Source organism: Felis catus, chromosome A3 (assembly GCF_018350175.1).
Source record: "Felis catus isolate Fca126 chromosome A3, F.catus_Fca126_mat1.0, whole genome shotgun sequence".
Taxonomy (NCBI): Eukaryota; Metazoa; Chordata; class Mammalia; order Carnivora; family Felidae; genus Felis; species Felis catus.
Window position 1 is genome coordinate 105,008,762 of NC_058370.1, and position 13,441 is coordinate 105,022,202.

Below are 13,441 nucleotides of genomic sequence, written 5' to 3' on the forward strand. Positions count from 1 at the left end.
AGTTTGTTTTGTTTTGCTTTTTAATTTTTTTTTTCTAGAAAAAAAAAAAAAAAAACACAACCAGGGGGATATATATGACAAACTATCAGTGTCAGGATGGCAGGGAAAAAGAGAAAGGCCAGAGGTATGGGGAACTAATAAAAAGTGGGTTCCAAATCACATGGAACGGTCCACAGGGTCATGTCTGGGTCCTCATGAGATGACTGGTCACTTTGGCATGCGTGTTTGGTGCCCGGTCTCTTGGTCTGCCTGCTTGGACACCCACGGTCTGAGAGAGCTGGCCACACCCTGGAGATCTGCCAAAGGCAAACTCGGACTTTACAGACAGACGTAAGACTTAATTTAGCTCCTTGGCTTTGTGCTCAGGTATCATACTGCGGTCTTTCTTGCCGAAAAGTCTGGAAGAACGTGAGAGTCACCATGGGACACACGTTGGCACCACAGTGAACTCCAGGCAGCCGCTCACTCGTGCACAGACATGGTCTTCACCTCCCACGCAGGCATCTGTCCAGATATCCCCAGGACGACAGGCTGAAGAAGGACGAGACACAAGACAGTCCCTTTCTAGCCCCAACTCAACAGTGGTATCCATTCTCCGGTCTTGTTTGGTCTGTTGCCCGTGAAAGGAAATTGGGATCCAATCTGCTTTTCAGCTCGGCATTGGACACTGATTCCAAAGAAGCCCGGCCATCTGGATCCACGCTGAAGATCTCTCACGTTTCTCCCACTTGTGCCCCAGATCTCAGGGCAGGGTTTCCAGCCAGACCCAAAGCTATGTGTGGCAAACAGGATAGCCAGAGTGATGGCTGGGCAAGGAAGAGCCAGCGGCACACTCCTAGACCAGACAGAGTACATTCGAGAAGAGAAGAGGGGCATGCAGCAAGCCGTTGCCCCAAGTCACAGTCCAGGGGACACACTGAGCCTGAAGGACACAGCCAGGTCCGTTAGTCTGACAGGGTGGTGTTGACACCTCACGCGATGGGACCCCACTGGTGGCGGTTCCTATGTGGAGAGTGGCGGGTTTCCTGCCCTACTGTGGCCCCTGTTCCTGCACGGAGGCCAGGTTACATCTCAGTGCCACAGTCCTGAGGAGCACCACGCTGGCCGGCCAGCCAGGCCACAGTCCTCAGCCCCTCGGGGGCTGCCAGGGCTCTGGGTTCCACAGGAAGGGCCCAGGGAGCCGGGTCACTGCAGGGGAGGGAGCAAGGGAAGAGGCTGCATTCTGCTGGGAGAGGTTCAGGGAGGAACTACCTGGGAGGAGTGGTGGCCCCAAACACTGCGGGGCCGAAAGGAATGGGATACGTGTCTGAAAAAACGACAACAGTCTGGTCGCTAGTTTAAAAACAATATTGTTGCTGTTGGTTGGTTTTGCTTGATCCTTCTAAAACCACTCACGTTTTAAAAGGTGAAGGGGCTAGGGAGATTTGGCCCCCCTCACTCTGATCCTTTATGGGCACCAGGGGGGCCTCAGGCCCACGCCAGCTGCTGCTCTCTTTGCCTGGGCTCCAGTCACCCAAGCAAGGGCAGGGCGGGGAGAGCACTGGCTCTGCTTCCCGACAGCAATTCCTTCTTCCCATAAAACCAGAACACACGTAATGGGAAGTCCAAAGACTAAAGTGCAGAGAATTCCGTGGAGTGGACGGCCCGGTACTGGGGCCCTCCAGGAAGGAATGGGGGGGGGGGTCAGTCCAGGGTTACAACTGTGGGACAAACACGGACTGTTATGAAGTAAGCCTGCAGGGCATAGCCCCCTTTCCCTTTGCACCTGCTGACACTTCTATCTGGGACTGTCCACTGTCAGCAGCATCCCAAGGAAAGTCCCAGTTTCGAAGATACGGCCCATGAAGGGAGAAAAGTTGTATGACCATCCCTGGTTGGTAATGACTAGTGACCGCGAAGGGACAGGAAGGTGACAAAAGGGGAAACAGTGCATTATATAAAATCTGCGAATCCCAGGTTTCGAGAGCAGGGATACATGAACAACCTTAAAGGCAGAGTCTCTCCTGGGAAGGTTTGGTGAAATGGTCAGGATCCTACCAGTGAGGCCTGCTGGGGACAGGAGCTCCTCTGGGGGTGAGAAGCGCCGCAGAGTGGGGAGGGGCTGCTGTGGCAGAAAGCCCTCGGCCGGCATTAGGGTGTGTAGGCCGGGGGCGGCTGGAATTGGTTGATAACCTCATACTCTGCTGGGTAGGGCTCGTTCTCCTCCATCTCGGAGAGCAGCTCTAGGGCCTGCTCCTCCTCCTCTGTGGGGTAGTGGCGCAGGAGGTTGGCTGCTGTGGCCAGGATCGAGGCTCCACCGGCTCCTGCCACCAGGTAGAAACTAACAGCAAAGGTGACATAGACCTGGGAGCCATGGTACTTCTTATGTTGCTGCTGCTGGGCCAGGATGAGTTCAGAAGCCCAGTAGGAAAAGCCGATGACGGTGGCACACTGCAGGACTGGGGGACAGAGCGACAGCATGGGAATTAGTAGGCACCCTGCAGCCAGGATGCTCAAAGAACCAACTGCAGCCTCTCCGCCCAAACCTCATTCTCAGAGAACCTGCCCGGCTCCAGACACTGCCATGGGGAGCTCTCTTGGCCAGGAAAATTCTCGGGCTGGGGCTGGGCCCAGATGCCCGACCCCTTCTCGGCCAGTCAGTCTCTGCGTCTCAAGAATTTGGAATTGGGATATCAGGCTGCTATAAGTCACCGTGTGTTTGAAAGGGATAGACCAGCTCATGCAGTTTGGGGGTGGAATCGGCACCACCACAAGTCAAATCAACACAGCAGCCCAGTCATGAGGGAGGACAGAGGCTGCACCTAAGAGAAAGGTGGCATGCAGGGAAGCAGGAAGAGGAGAATGCGATGAGACCAGGTACTCCAGGGGAGATACAGTGAGACAACCCGGTTTCCTTCCCTGCTTGTGCCAGGCCCCGTGAACCCCAGCTGAGCTTCGACTCCAGTTCTTAGAGAGCACAGAGATTTCTTGTGGAATACGAACAATATTCCCTCTCCACAGCTGGGCCGAGTGGCTTTGTGGCCCTGGCAGGCATAAATGCGAACAAAAGAAACAAGCTGCTATTACAACTCCATGCTTTGTGAAAGGCTAAAGCTGAAAGAAGAATCTGGAATGGTGTCTGCTCACAGAAGCCCCTAGGACCCCAACTGCAACTCCAGACGGGGTGCCTCCGCCCTGTGGCAGTTCCTTCCCCACCGTGAGCAGGCCCAAGCGTACCTGTAAGGATGTGGGCGAAGGCATAGCGACGGGTGATCTTCAGAGCTGGATGCTTGGGCCCAAAGACATCTAGGAGGAACGCAGAGAGACTACACAGGATGCCCAGGAAGCAGAAGGCGGCGATGACCCGCAGGAGCAGTACTGTCTGGGGATTCATGCAGAAGTCTGTAGGGGAAGAACCAGATCTTCAGGGCCCCAAGCAACACCCCGGGGCAGAAAGCCTCCCGCTGGGAGGCGTTTGTCCCCCTCTACCACAGTCCTGGGGAACCAGGGGAGTACTGGACCGAGCAGTCTTGGCTCCTGCTCCAGCTGGCCTCCACAGGAGATGGAACAGCAGACAGGAACCCTGGTCACTGCTCCCATGAGCCTCAGGTCCTTCTTCCCTTTCCAACAAAATCAGCCTGAGTGAAGGGCTCCACTTCCTCGTGCTTGCCACCCTCTGCTAACCATTTGTAAAGACCTTGACGATTAGCCTGACATGGTAACCCACTCTGCTAAAAGCGTGCTTTGGGCTGGCGGGAAAAGCCCACTGACTTCTGAGCTGGGACGGCCAAAGAGGCTAAGGCCAGAGGCCGATTAATGTTGACTGTCTATCTAGCCGCTCATTCATTCCCTTGTTCAAAAAGAAGTTGAAGCAGTTTAGAAAAACAGAGAATTAAAAGAGTGCTAAATAAACCAGGAAAGATGGCAGACTAGTATGTCACATTTATTTTTGCTCCCTCCTTGCACGCTACTAAAACAAAAGAAAAAAAATGTAAGGCATAAACCCACACAAAGAGGAGAGGGGCAAAACAAAATTCTGGAAATTAAAAGGAGTTAGAACTACTCAGAATGGACTTAACGCACCAGATAAGCCCAAGTAGCCTGCTAGATAAGCTTTTCCCAGATGGGGGAAAAGCTAAGAAGCAATTCGTTTACGCCACAAAAGCCTAACAGACTCAGAAATTGACAGCCCCCGACACCTTCTAAAATGAGGGCAAAGCCATTGAGGGGTGCATGCTCTACCCAAACGAGGGAGTGAACCAAGAAAAAGGAAGATGCTGAAACAAGAGCCCCAACACTCAGAGTCCCCAGGGTCATGGAGAAGGGAGGTCCCGGGATGACAACCATCACCAGACACACACAGCAAACTTCTAGGACTTTAGAAACTTCTTTAAAAAAAAAAAAAATCATCTAGACAACACTGCTCCATTGTATATCTATGCAAACTACTAGAGCTCCCAAAATCACATAGAATAAAGGCCCATCCAAGAAGAAACCATTTTAGGCTTTGGTAGAAAGAAATGGGCCTTCACTAACTCTCCCCCTTCTATTCTAACCATGGGCAAATTCTTCTTTCATTTAGGCCATGGGTCACCAACTGATTTAGGGCAATTTGGAAAAGGCCGGCAGGACTTAGACTATAGGCTTCTTTCCTGAGTCTTGATCTGAGGCTGACGCTGACAGGCTGTGGGATGATGGTCATCAATCTAGTTCACATGAAAATCGCAAGGGTGCTGGCTGAGAGCATGTTCCCAGGCCCCAGAGATTCTGAGCTCTCAGCCTGAAGCAGGGCCTAGGGATCTGGATTTTAGCAAGCAGCCCAGGTAATTCCCAGGCAGGAGGGCCAGGCCTTACATTCCAAGAAACACTGGCCCCAGACCTATGACGGAAAGTGGACTGCTGAAGAATAGTCCAGGAACCTGGAGAGACGACCTGAACCCCACAAGGCAGGCTCAAACCAACAGACACTGGCATCACTGGATCTTGGGCAGAGGGTCTGGCCTCCCACCCTGAAGAACCAGACCAAGAGGCTCTGGGCCTTTGTGACAGCATGCATTCCCTGCCTCAGGTTCAGAATTCACCCGGCAGATGTTGGCTGAGCTCACACAGGACTCCTATGCCTCCATCTGGCTGCAGATCATTCATTAAGCCGCCCCAGAGCTATCTGCCGCTCTCTTGTCAGCTGACCATCTGTTTTGGGTCCAATCATCCAGCCTGGGAAACCGTCTGCTGCTAAGAGGCTTACCTATGAGTGAGCTCTGCCAGCAACCAGGACCAGCCTTCGCTTAACCCAGCCCTGCATCGCCTAAGACAGCGCTATGGCCTGAAGGACTCTAGAAACCCACAGGCCTCACTGCAAGAAAAGTTCCTGGAGGCAGGAGGCTGTCTCCTGCCTTTGCTTGAATATTGTTAAAAGCTCTCTGAGACAGTTCTTCTTGGGCTCCACATGGCACATAGCAGGGACGGGACAGGACGGGACAAAAGTGTTCTTCTAGTGCTTCCAAGAATAACCTGAGAGCGGCGGGGTGTAAGGGCTTACATCACACTCTGCGCTGCAGCAGGCTGTGTTCCGATTTCAGCAGCATTACTTAATGTGGCCAGACATTCTGAGTGGTGCTTTAATTGTGGTTCTTAAAAATCAACTAGGGGCACCTGGGTGGCTCGGTTGATTAAGCATCTGACTTCTGCTCAGGTCACGATCTCATGGTTCCTGTGTTTGAGCCCCACATGGGGCTCCACACGGAGAGTATGGAGCCTGCTTGGGGTTCTTTCTCTCTCTCTCTCTCTCTCTCTCTCTCTCTCTCTCTCTCTCTCTCTCTCTCTCTCTCTCTCTCTCTCTCTCTCCTCTCTCTCTCTCTCTCTCTCTCTCTCTCTCTCTCTCTCTCTCTCTCTCTCTCTCTCTCTCTCCCCCCCCTCCCCCACTTGCACTTTCTATCAAAATAAATAAATAAACAAACCAAATTTTGGAGTGCCTGGGTGGCTCAGTTGGTTGAGCATCTGACTCTTGATCTAGGCTCAGGTCAAGGTCTTGAGGTTTCTGAGTTCAGGCCCCACATCAGGCTCTGTGCGAAAAGCACCGAGCCTGCCTGAGATTCTGTCTCCCTCTCTCTCTGCCCCTCCCCTACTCACACACATGCACGCACATGTGCATGCGTGCTCTCTCTCTCTCAAAAATAAACTTAAAAAAAAAAAATCAACTACATTTTAACAATTAGTTTTAACTGAAAAAGTAATACATCAGTGCTTCAGACACTTTCTTTGGCTGCATAGTGAGTACAGGATGTCCGTTTTATTACCATCCTTAAAAATGTACATTTATTGGGGCGCCTGGGTGGCGCAGTCGGTTAAGCGTCCGACTTCAGCCAGGTCACGATCTCGCGGTCCGTGAGTTCGAGCCCCGCGTCGGGCTCTGGGCTGATGGCTCGGAGCCTGGAGCCTGTTTCCGACTCTGTGTCTCCCTCTCTCTCTGCCCCTCCCCCGTTCATGCTCTGTCTCTCTCTGTCCCAAAAATAAATAAATGTTGAAAAAAAAATGTACATTTATTATATATACTCCTATGTCTTATGTTTCATAATACACTTATTTCAATAATAACGAAGACTTGCACGTGATAAAGAGCTTCAGAGAGGACATCCCGCCCCTTCCAAATGCCCAACTGCCCCACCCAAGAGACAAATATTATTGGTGGTTTCTTGTGTACCCCTCCAGGAATAGCCTGTGTGCACAGATGGGTCATACATTATTTTAGTTGGGGCACCTGGCTGGCTTGATCAGTAGAGCATGTTACTCTTGATCTTGGGGTTGTGAATGCAAGCCCCACATTGGGTGTAGAGCCTACTTTAAAAAAAAAAAAAAAAAAGTGTTACTTTAGGTAAGCCTCACTCCACACTGGGGGATTCATCACACAGCTCAGATGAGGAATCGGAGGCTCCAGGAGGTCAAGGGACTTCCTCCAGGTCACACAGCAGAGTTAAGACTCCAAACCCGCATCAGCCTCCCTTGCATCATGAGGCTTGGAATCACCAAGCACCAGACTTAGCCGTTTCATTCTTTCCTAATGGAAGTAATCAATCAAATCCTAAAGAGCGGTATTTGAACGAAGGGTCAGAAGTTAACACGAATGCTGTCAGAGCCATCCTCGGAGCCAGTGGCTGCTGAGCTCACTAACGGAACAGCTGGAAGCATGAAAGCTCTTCTAGGCAAGAAAGGTTTGGGTCAGTGAGCCATGAGAAGTGGGAATTACTGGGCAAAACCTGCTCGGTGTGGTCTGGGCTTCTGCAGCCATCGGTCTGGCTCTTGAAAGCAGTGGGGACGCCAGAAAGGCACCGAATCCTAGACCGACCACAGACTCTGTGTTACCTTGAGCAAGTCACTTAACTGCCCTGCTCTCTCATCTAGCAAATGAAAGCAGTACCACCTGCTCCCTCTATGAAGGGGTGTGCTGAAAGAGTCAACTCACACCATGCCAGGAATGGGCCTGTACGGACTGCCACTGGCCCACTCTCTCGGCACTGGGGCTGTTATGGCTGGGCCACAGCTGGGTCATCCCCGGCGTGCCTTTCCTCCTTCCACTGGTACTTCCTCCTCTGCACATGTCAGCCAGTGTGGGCCAGGGAAAGAGCCGACTAAAGCCAAACTGAGAATCTGCCCACAAGAGTGATAATGTGGTACAGAGGAAGAGCTTTTGACCCAAAATTCAAATGAGTTTTGTTTCAACATGACTGCCTGTGAGTAAACCCTCAGGCGTGGTGGGGAAGCGAAATATAAACTTCCCTGGTAGGGGCGCCTGGGTGGCTTAGTCGGTTGGGCGTCCGACTTTGGCTCAGGTCATGATCTCATGGTTTGTGGGTTCGAGCCCTGCGTTGGGCTCTGTGCTGACAGCTCAGAGCCTGCAGCCTGCTTTGGATTTGTGTATCTCCCTCGTTCTCTGCCCCTCCCCGGCTTGCACTCTGTGTGTGTCTCTCTCTCAAAAATAAATAAAGAAAGAAGTAAATAAACATCAAAAAGTGTTTTAAAAAATAAAATAAACTTCCCTTGGAGTGATGTTTACAGATACCCCAGGAGTCTGCCTCATATCCCAAGCAGTCTTTCATCAGAGAGTCTCCGAGCACACAGAAAAGCCAGGCAGAGTTATTGCAGACATGCTTAGAACTCAGCTCAGACTCTCCCAGGGTCAGGATCTCAATGTCTGTTTCTCTCCTCCCCTGCCAGACATCAGTATGGCAGGAAGGGCAACGAATATCCACTCCCTTGAGGGTTGCTAAAGGAAAAAAAAAAAAAAATCCCCAAATGTTATGTATGTATTATTTTTTTTTAATTTTTTTTTTAAATTTTATTTTTTTCAACGTTTATTTATTTTTGGGACAGAGAGAGACAGAGCATGAACGGGGGAGGGGCAGAGAGAGAGGGAGACACAGAATCGGAAACAGGCTCCAGGCTCTGAGCCATCAGCCCAGAGCCTGATGGGGGGCTCGAACTCCCAGACCGCGAGATCGTGACCTGGCTGAAGTCGGACGCTTAACCGACTGTGCCACCCAGGCGCCCCTTTTTTTTAATTTTTTAACGTTTATTTATTTTTGAGAGAGAGAGAGAGAGAGAGAGACAGAGCATGAACGGGGGAGGGGCAGAGAGAGAGGGAGACACAGAACCGGAAGCAGGCTCCAGGCTCTGAGCCATCAGCCCAGAGCCCGACGCGGGGCTCGAACTCACGGAACGTGAGATCGTGACCTGAGCTGAAGTCAGACGCTTAACCGACTGAGCCACCCAGGCGCCCCAAGTATTATTTTATTTGTGGAGAGAAATGGCATATGGGGCAGGGTCCTAATTTTAAATTCAAACCAGTGGTACAGTCTACTACACTCTAGTAAGTCCGAGAACACATCCTCTTCTCCACTTGTGCTGTTTATTTTGGTAATTATTGCTGACTGTCCCCTCCAGTCACCAGGGAAGAAGGCAGCTGCTGTGTAATAGGATCCCAAGGAACTGACTTTGCCCAAGGTCACTGGTGAGTCACTGGGCTGGATTTGTTTTGAAGGCCCTGGCTCTTCCTGTCTACCTGCCCATTGCTCTCACCCCCTCCTCCTGCAGGCAGGAGGGTTAAAGTGGCTTCTGGACAGTTCCCTTCTTCTGTCTCATCCTCCATCCCTTCGCCCCTCACTGGAGTCCCAGCGAGTCAGAGGCACTTCCCCATTGCCCCAATCCTTCTCAGAGTTCATCTATCCCACCTGCACAGCTCACTGTGACTTTTTAGCTTCCAGACAGGCTTCTGACACAGGACTCCAACAGGGCCCTCTAGTGCCTGGCTGGGTATTACCACAGATACTAAAGGTTCTAGCTGAGCTGCCTCTGGGGACAGGCCCGGCAGGCATTGAAAGTGCCAGCTGCATTAGTCACCACTCAGCAGGCACACTGGCCCTCCCTGGAAGGGCCTTGATCTTCGTGGCTTGTTGTCAACTGTGATTCATTGACTTCAAATCCCAAACTTCCTCATTCTCCAAAGATGCTTCCTGAAGCTGTGAGCTGCCCTTTGCTGGCCACACTTGATAGCAGGGACTGGGGCTCAGAAGGAACAATTATCTGGGGCTCTGCTGCCTGGGGCCACTAGCAGTCTGAGCCTATCTATGGACCTGGGCCCAGGGTGAAGAGCTGTGTGAGAAGCAGGCACCCCCTGGAGAGTGGAAGAATTCAGGACCAAATCTTTTGAGCCAGCCAGCATTTGCCAAAGCCTTCTGGGGCTCTGCAAGTGACAGCAAGAGGGTGAGTGGCTTTGCCTCGGGATCACCAACTTGAGCTGGAATGCTGAGGCCACGAGGGATAAGCAGCACAGCTTTGGCTGGGCTTGTGAGAAAAACTCTACTAGAATGGGGAGGTAACAAGCCTTGGACAGCTCCAATAGAAGGAAAAAGAAACCTAGAGTGCGCAAAGTACGGTGCTATGAGTGGAGGTCCACCACCACCTGAGCCTGAGACCTTTGTGAAGTGAGGTTAGGACGTTAGGACAGTACTTACCAAAGAAAGATATTCGGAAGAAACTAAAGCCAGACATGGAGTGTGCTTAGCACAACGCCTGGGACTCAAGAAGGGGGGCTGAGAAACAGGAAGGCACTGCTCCAAAGCCTGCCGGCCCCATCTACTCCCCTTCACCTGCAGAGACCTGGGAGGGCCTGTTCTCCCTCTGGTAGCAACTATAGGCATCAGATCTGTGCCCCGCAGCTCTGCTCCCTCCTGAGATACGGAATAACCCAGGCTTTCATGCTAGGATGTGGGTTAGGCCCTAAGGATCAACATAGTTGCACAGGAAAGCCCATGTCTAAAGGCCCACGGGGTACCAAAAACCCAACAGGTACAGAGAAAAGGAAGAAGAGAAGCCATCAGGGACCTCCTGATTCCTTGCCTTGTTCTCTGAGAGTTCATGAGGTACCACTGGCGCCTTCCTTATTAATGGACGCCCACATGTTCCTAGCTTGCAGTGGCCAACAAGGTGGCCACGGAAAAGTAGGTTGGAACTATCCATGGGGTAAGATCGCTAAATGCATGAGTAAATGTAATGTAAAGATTAAGGCAACGTGCTTTATAAAAGACCAAATCTGGCTTGAAAACTACTTAAAGAGGGTAAATATATACGTCAACAAAAGAGAACCTGAATCAAGAATTTGTTTTTATTTTTTAAATGCCTTTGACAAGGAGGCACACCAACGTGGACCCCTCATGAGATCATTCTCTATGACACGCAAGTAAAACAAAGGTGAAGAAACATAGGAGACAGCATCATTTTATACCGGACCCGATAGATGTCAGCAGCCTCAGCTCTGCCCCCAGTTGTGTGACCCTGGAGAGATCACTTCACTTCTCTCAGACACAGCTTGCGGGGCCTCTGAAATAAGGACATGGGACCAGAGTGCCTCTCCCTCCGTCACACAGATTCTGTGAGCCCCTCCAGGAATGATTTGAAAGGGGGGAAGCACCATGAACTCTCCCCCAGTTTGCAGGGGGACAGGTTACGCTGGAACAGCAGGTGATCAGTGGCAAAGATCTAGATGAAGTAATGGAAAGGCAGCAGCTGTGCTCCAAGGTAGGTAGTGTGCTGAGGGTAAAACCATCCAGGCTCTACTCGAGCTGGATGGCTTTTCTGCCACCAGCTACACGCCAGAGAAAAAGCTGCACGTCACGAGGCCTCCATCATGTGTATAACTTGGGTCTCAGTGAGCCCAACCAGCAAATTTCATCACGGTGAAACGTAGAAGTAAACAAGAAACCCCCATCCTGTTCTCTACAAAACTATCCTAAAACAGCGAAAACTCCAGAGAGATTCAAAACAGCAAGAGAACTCTTAGAGAAAGACAACATTAGGCTCTAAGGATAGGGTTTTTCAGACTAGGCCTGCAGAAGTGGCATATAATCCAAAGCACAGGAGAGAATTTGACCTTTTCACTAAATCCCAGTGCCGGAATCCTTAAAGAGGCAGAGTGGAGATAGCTAATGCTTCCGATACATAGGGAAGTAAACATCTGGAATGCATCACAGATGGGGGTGGCCCAGGGAGAAAATATGAAGACCTTCATAAACGGTTCAAAAGACCTTGGAGGTAATGAACTGTGCTGTTACTAAGGGCTTTTGGGGATTGTCTGACCATTTTGGGGGTAGAAGCCAGGCAAGTGCAGTCCTGCTTCCCACCACACAGCCTTTACTTTCATTACTGGGAGACAGGGCTGGGCAGGATAACCTATGAGGCTCCCTGGGACAGCCCCCCCCCCCCCATGCCCACACCCACCTCCGGAAATTTTGGTCTCCCCTGTGCCCAAGTAAAGAGAACAGTCCCTTTCTCCTCTCCTGGCCACTGGGCTAGGAAACATGATGAAGAACAAAGCAATCTTACTTCACTCGAGCCCACCCACTTGTCAAGGTTCCAAGAGACAAATTCCGATTGTTTTACCGAGGGGGCAATGGAACTGACTTCTGGTTATCAAAAATGCCATAAACTCCCTTTTTCTCTAGCAAAAACCCAGTTACGATAGAACTCTAAAATATCTATTGAAATCTGGCCACACTAAAAGTTCCTCTTCCTCCCTCCATCTGGCTGCCCCCAAAGAAACCTTCCTATATTCCGTAGGTTCCTCATAAAGGGGCAGCTAATTGTGATGCCTAGCACCCTTATCAGTTCTCGATATACAGCGCCCTTCCTTAGGCAGAATCCTAACATAACAGCAGTCCAGATTAGCACGGCGTGAGAAGTAGGTGCCTGGCTGAATAACATCAGAATTAATGAGGGGCCAGACCCCAAACAGAGCCACCTGGTGGGCATGTACACCAGGCAAGAATGGGGGTGTTTTCTTAAAGCCAAGTGCCTGCCCCTGGCTATCTCTGCTCCAGCCCGCACCGCATTCTGTTCTCCACCAAGGAGGTCCCTATCGCTCAGAAAGAAGAGGGCCGGCGCGCAGCGCCCTCACCTTTCAGCAGGTCCGGGTGCACGTAGCCCAGCACGTCGGAGACCCCCAGCTCCTGACGAGAACAGGTGCCACCGTGGATGTGCAGCCAGGCAGGCTCCGCGAGGGCAGTGCACAGCGCCGTGATGGACAGGGCACCCGGCAGAGCCGAGGCCAGACTACGCTCCGGCTGCTTGGGCAGAGCGCTGCCTCCAGGGCTCCTCCGCCGGCGCCCGCCGGGCAGCCCTGCGCCTCCGGGGGCGTACATGCCCGGGGCCGCCCGCCGTCGCTCCGCGGTCGCTGCTGTTCGCCGCGGACCTCCGCAGGGCGCGCTGAGCCTGCCTGTCCCGGGGAGGAGAGCAAGGCACTGGGTTCACAGAAGGGGGGGCTGGCGCAGCGCTGTCAGGGCCCACACTCGAGAATAGGGGGTGGGACCTGGGGCCAAGCATAGACAGGAGGGCTGCAGGGAGTCGGGGGGCGGGGACAGGGTCCCTGGAATGGGGCTGCGGAGGTGAGGAATAGGGACCCGGAGAGGGATGAGGGCCGGCCAGGTCTGGGCAGGCCAGAGTAGAGGCGCTAGTATCTGCTACTGATGAGAGAAAGATCCGGGGTCTCGGCCAGAGAGTGCCGAGGGGTAGAGGACTGGGCTGGGCCGCGGGGATCGGGGACCCGGGATCTGGAAACAGTCCTCTCGGGGTGCGACCTGTGGCCAGAAAGGAGCCTCCCCTACACCGACTCCTGTTCCTCACCGGTCAGCAGGCCTCAGGGCCGGTATGGCGCCGCTCAGTTCTGTCAGGGGCTCCGCAGCTGCCGGGGGCCGAGCGATCTCAGGCCCCAAACCCGCAACGCCCGGACCGACCCGGGCCCGATCCACTTCCGGCTTCCTCCACCTCTGCCTCCGCCTCCTCCGGCTCCCCGCCCCGTCCCCCGCGCGCGTCACAGCCCGGGCGCGCCGCCGGCTCCCTGCGCAGGGCCTCACGGGACTGGTAGTTCGAGACTGTCCCGCGGTGCTTTCCTCTTGGGGTGGGGGGGAAATTGACT

The 13,441-nt window shown here is 52.7% G+C and overlaps 1 protein-coding gene across 1 annotated transcript; it reads right to left on the minus strand.

The window, feature by feature from the left end:
• Positions 1-1,329: 1,329 nt before the first annotated feature.
• TMEM127 (transmembrane protein 127) lies at positions 1,330-13,306 on the minus strand. The gene is made up of 4 exons (XM_003984287.5): positions 13,150-13,306; positions 12,425-12,742; positions 3,217-3,381; positions 1,330-2,438 (listed from the first exon to the last, which is right to left on the minus strand). Exons 2-4 carry the CDS (start codon positions 12,666-12,668, stop codon positions 2,131-2,133), a joined length of 717 nt encoding a protein of 238 aa, XP_003984336.1. The 5' UTR covers positions 12,669-12,742; positions 13,150-13,306; the 3' UTR covers positions 1,330-2,130.
• Between the last annotated feature and the right edge of the window lie 135 nt (positions 13,307-13,441).

What these genes read in the sequence shown, in the direction of transcription:
- TMEM127 (XM_003984287.5), bottom strand. Translation starts at nt 12,668, where the DNA reads ATGTACGCCCCCGGAGGCGCAGGGCTGCCCGGCGGGCGCCGGCGGAGG. An exon ending in GCACCCGGACCTGCTGAAAG is followed by an intron (nt 3,382 to 12,424) that starts GTGAGGGCGCTG and finishes CTTCCCCTACAG; the next exon opens with ACTTCTGCATGAATCCCCAG. An exon ending in CTTCGCCCACATCCTTACAG is followed by an intron (nt 2,439 to 3,216) that starts GTACGCTTGGGC and finishes TCTGTCCCCCAG; the next exon opens with TCCTGCAGTGTGCCACCGTC.